The sequence below is a fragment of the Labrus mixtus genome, chromosome 10 (assembly GCF_963584025.1).
Source record: "Labrus mixtus chromosome 10, fLabMix1.1, whole genome shotgun sequence".
In the NCBI taxonomy this organism is placed as follows: domain Eukaryota; kingdom Metazoa; phylum Chordata; class Actinopteri; order Labriformes; family Labridae; genus Labrus; species Labrus mixtus.
Genome location: NC_083621.1, coordinates 832,772 through 836,373, shown reverse-complemented (window position 1 = coordinate 836,373; position 3,602 = coordinate 832,772). Strand labels below are relative to the sequence as shown.

At 40.1% G+C, this 3,602-nt stretch overlaps 1 protein-coding gene across 1 annotated transcript in view; it reads right to left on the bottom strand.

The window, feature by feature from the left end:
• The window catches only part of LOC132981573 (protein NLRC3-like), a 46,229-nt gene that overhangs the window by 37,644 nt on the left and 4,983 nt on the right, over positions 1-3,602 (bottom strand). The window contains 2 exon segments of the mRNA XM_061047509.1: positions 45-194; positions 329-451. Of these exon segments, the coding sequence (XP_060903492.1) occupies positions 45-194; positions 329-451 (273 nt within the window).

The window sequence follows — 3,602 nt, the reverse complement described above, 5'->3', positions numbered from 1 at the left end:
AGTCTGAATGAAAATGTATATATATTATGTCATAAACAGCTTACCCATGTGGAAGAGAAGGTGGTTGTCCTTTAAAATCAATGAAGTGTCCATTTGACATGTCACTCCTAAAGGACTGACAGCTGGGTCCAGGTCCAGATCCAGATCCAGATCCAGGTCCAGGTCCAGGTCCAGCAGTTGGTTGTCTTTTCTTGCTGTTAAACACAGAGGAAGACCAGGATGTTAATACTCTCATGTCTCAGGAAAAAGGAGCAGAGATGAAAACACCAAAGTTTAATGATCTGGTTATTTTACATTTAGTGGAATTTAGATCAAATGAATATCTCACCTCAGAGCATTCGAGAACTGTTGTCCTAAAACTTCAACACAGCCATCCGTCGACACATCACCTTTAATGGACTTAATGCCTGGTGCAGGCACAGATCCAGGGGGATGGGGCCGTTTCTGTGGGCTTCAACATAAAACAAACAGCTTGGAGTGTGAGTATGAATCTCGATGCTGAAGTGATGTTAGTGTTTAGGCGTATCGGGCTGTCAGCGTTAACGACCTCTTTAATGGAGCAGGTCCATAGCTGTAGTAAGGCAATGCAGGAAGTACTTTACCCCTGACTTAGGCCTAGTCCACATGTAGGCGGCTATTTTTAAATGTAGCTTTTTCTGTGCGTTTTGATCTTTAGAATACAAACTGCATGTTAGGATCCTGAAAACGTACCTTTCATCAATCAATCAATCAATCGATCTTTATTTGTAGAGCGCCAATTCACAACAACCACTACTACTTCCTGTTTCTATTGGCTTTCCCACAGAGCAGGTAGGTAGATTGCAGGCAACATTTTTTTCCCCTGGCAACCAATTCGACTATAAAGTCACGTCGCCCGCCTCTTCTGGTCACCTCTTTTATTTAAAGTTTACTTTTTGGGGGGCTTTTATAGACCATTATTGTAGAGACAGGATAGTGGATCGAGTCAGAAATCAAGGAAGAGAGAGAACGAGAGAGAGAGAGAGCGAGACAGAGAGAGAGAGAAAAGAGATATTAAACCCGAGCCTCCCGCGTCAAGGACTACAGCCTCCGTACACGGGGTACGACCTCTAACCACTAGGCCACCAGTGCCCCAAATTCAGCTGTTGTCCAGAATCTGGTTTATTTTTGTCAAACAGTAAAATGAGGATTATAAGAGGAAGCGGTCAAAGTTCACTGTCTTGCTTCAGTTCCAGCCTCTGTTTTACTGGACTTTTAAAAACCTTGAACTCTAGAGCTGTGCATCTTCACTGGTCTTACGATTCGATTCCATTACGATTATCCAGTCAACAATTCGATATCATGATGCATCACGATTCATCCTCAATTTTCTATATTACTGCACATGACTACTTTTTCATAAACAGAGACAAACAGTCTTAGAAATATGAACTCCTTTTGTAAAATTTAAAAAGTGCTTCAGACAACAATGTCATTATCAATATCTTTACATTGTAAGTTAAAATTAATACATTATAGAGGTAGCTTACAGTATAGGTAATAAGTTTAGTTTATTAGATGACAGTATTATGTTTTTAAGTCTCTGTGTGTTCTCTTCTCAGGACGTTGTAGTCTTTAGCTGTGAGCTTTGTTCAGGGTTAGTTTTGTTTCTTTTTATTTCAGACGAGTTGTGTTAAGTTGCTACTGCTGTAAACATCCCATTTCCTGATATGCATGTTTCACATTAAAAGTACTACAACTGCAGATAGGCAGGGGACTTTTATTGTGAAGAACTTGTCGGAAGTAGAAAGTGTTTATCATCTTTAGCGGAGGTGCACTTAGCGGTGATACTGTCGGGAGTCTACTGTGTTTACAGCCGCTCACTTTATCCCGAGTCACCGCCACAGCCCCCTTCTTTTAGTTATCCTGGACTTAAGACAGCGAGGCATCAGTTTAAACACACCTTTACCTGTGATGAAGATGCTAACCCGAGCTGCGGTCGGTTAAAGAGACACAAGCCGTTTCAGCCTGCAGCGGAGCACTGTGGTCTGAACCTGCAGGACCAGCTGACTCTGCTCATAAAGTCAGCAAGACCAGGACCGGGACTCAATTTATGTTGTTTTCTGTCACAAATCCCTCTGTTAGCCTACGTTACTTTCATTACACACCACCGTGTGTGTTTAGGTAAAACAAACTCACTCAACGCTTTTACCTGGTGAAGTGAGCCGCCCCTAAATCTGAAGTGCTCACGTATTCTGATCTTTATGGTAAATGCTCCGGACTCCAGAGCGAGCAGGAGTAACAGACAGAGAGAGCGATGACGTGATAAATGTCTAGGTCTTACCATAAAACTGACTATGAGATACACGTGTATGAAACGGGAGTAAACAGAATACTGTTCAGGGAATAGCTTCAGAGGTCGGGGAAGTTAGTTTGAGAATAATACTGCGAGTCTGCGGTAACTTCCGTTTTTCAAAATAAGGTGTTCACAATTAAAAAAAAAAAAAACAGTTTTCTTGGAGAAAACAATAATTATATATATTTTCTTCCATAAGTACACAATGATTCTGATATGGTTGGACTAAGTACTTCTTAGACTACATGCACAGGTACTATGAAGTACTTTTACTGTGTACTTTTTGAGAAATCCACTGTCAAAGTTCTTTATAAATCACTATAATGAGTCTTTTTTCTGACTTTGATGTTGAGCTGTGCAGTTGTGCAGATATGTGATTGATGATTTGCAGTCTAAAACAGAGCGCAATGTAAACAGAAAATATACAAGTCCAGTGAGCGTTAATGTAACGCATCAAATCAGTTTCAGCCTTCACATTACTGTCATGTACTGAGCTCAACTGTACTTTTGACACAAACCAGCAGCACTTCTATACAGAGATGTTCCTAAATTAAAATTTGGTCTCAAAGGCTGAATGTGTGACATTTTACACATACTGTAAATATAGCAGAAATCCAGTATATCCTCTGTAAATATCTCTGTGAGTCATGACTGTCTACAATGAGTCCCCCTGTCTGTGATGTTGTCTGAGCCGTATCTACACCGTGTTTACATGGACGGGACGGGACGGCCGGCCGGATCATCCCCTTGCTTTTGTTGTTTGTAAGTGAGGGACTATAGAAAAGAAGAATAACATACTGTACTCACTGCTTAACTGTGTTTCTAGATCACGCTCATTTCAGGTAAATTTACATGCAGTGTGAAGATACGAGCAGAATAAAGATCGCTAGCATTAGCATGCTAACACAACAATGCAGCGCGAGTTGTTTTGGTTTCATGCTGGTGCTTAAGGGCGACATCTACTGGATCAAAAAATCACATATTCTTCCTTTAACGTATCATAAACATAAGCAATGTCATAAAAAAATCATACCTTTTAGAATACACATGCTGAAAAGAGTCAAACACATTAAATTCTGCTATTCTAAAATCATTTATTTTTGAATAGTTAAGGACGAGACCTCTCGTTTAGTATTCATGAAGGATTTGGAGGGCCAAGGTCTTTGTTAGTGAGAGATGGATCCTTTACTGTCACTGCAGATCACTACACAATGAAGTTCAGTCCAGCCTCAAACCCTTCATACTTTAACAAAATATTTTTAAATAATTCAAAGATATAGAAAGTAAG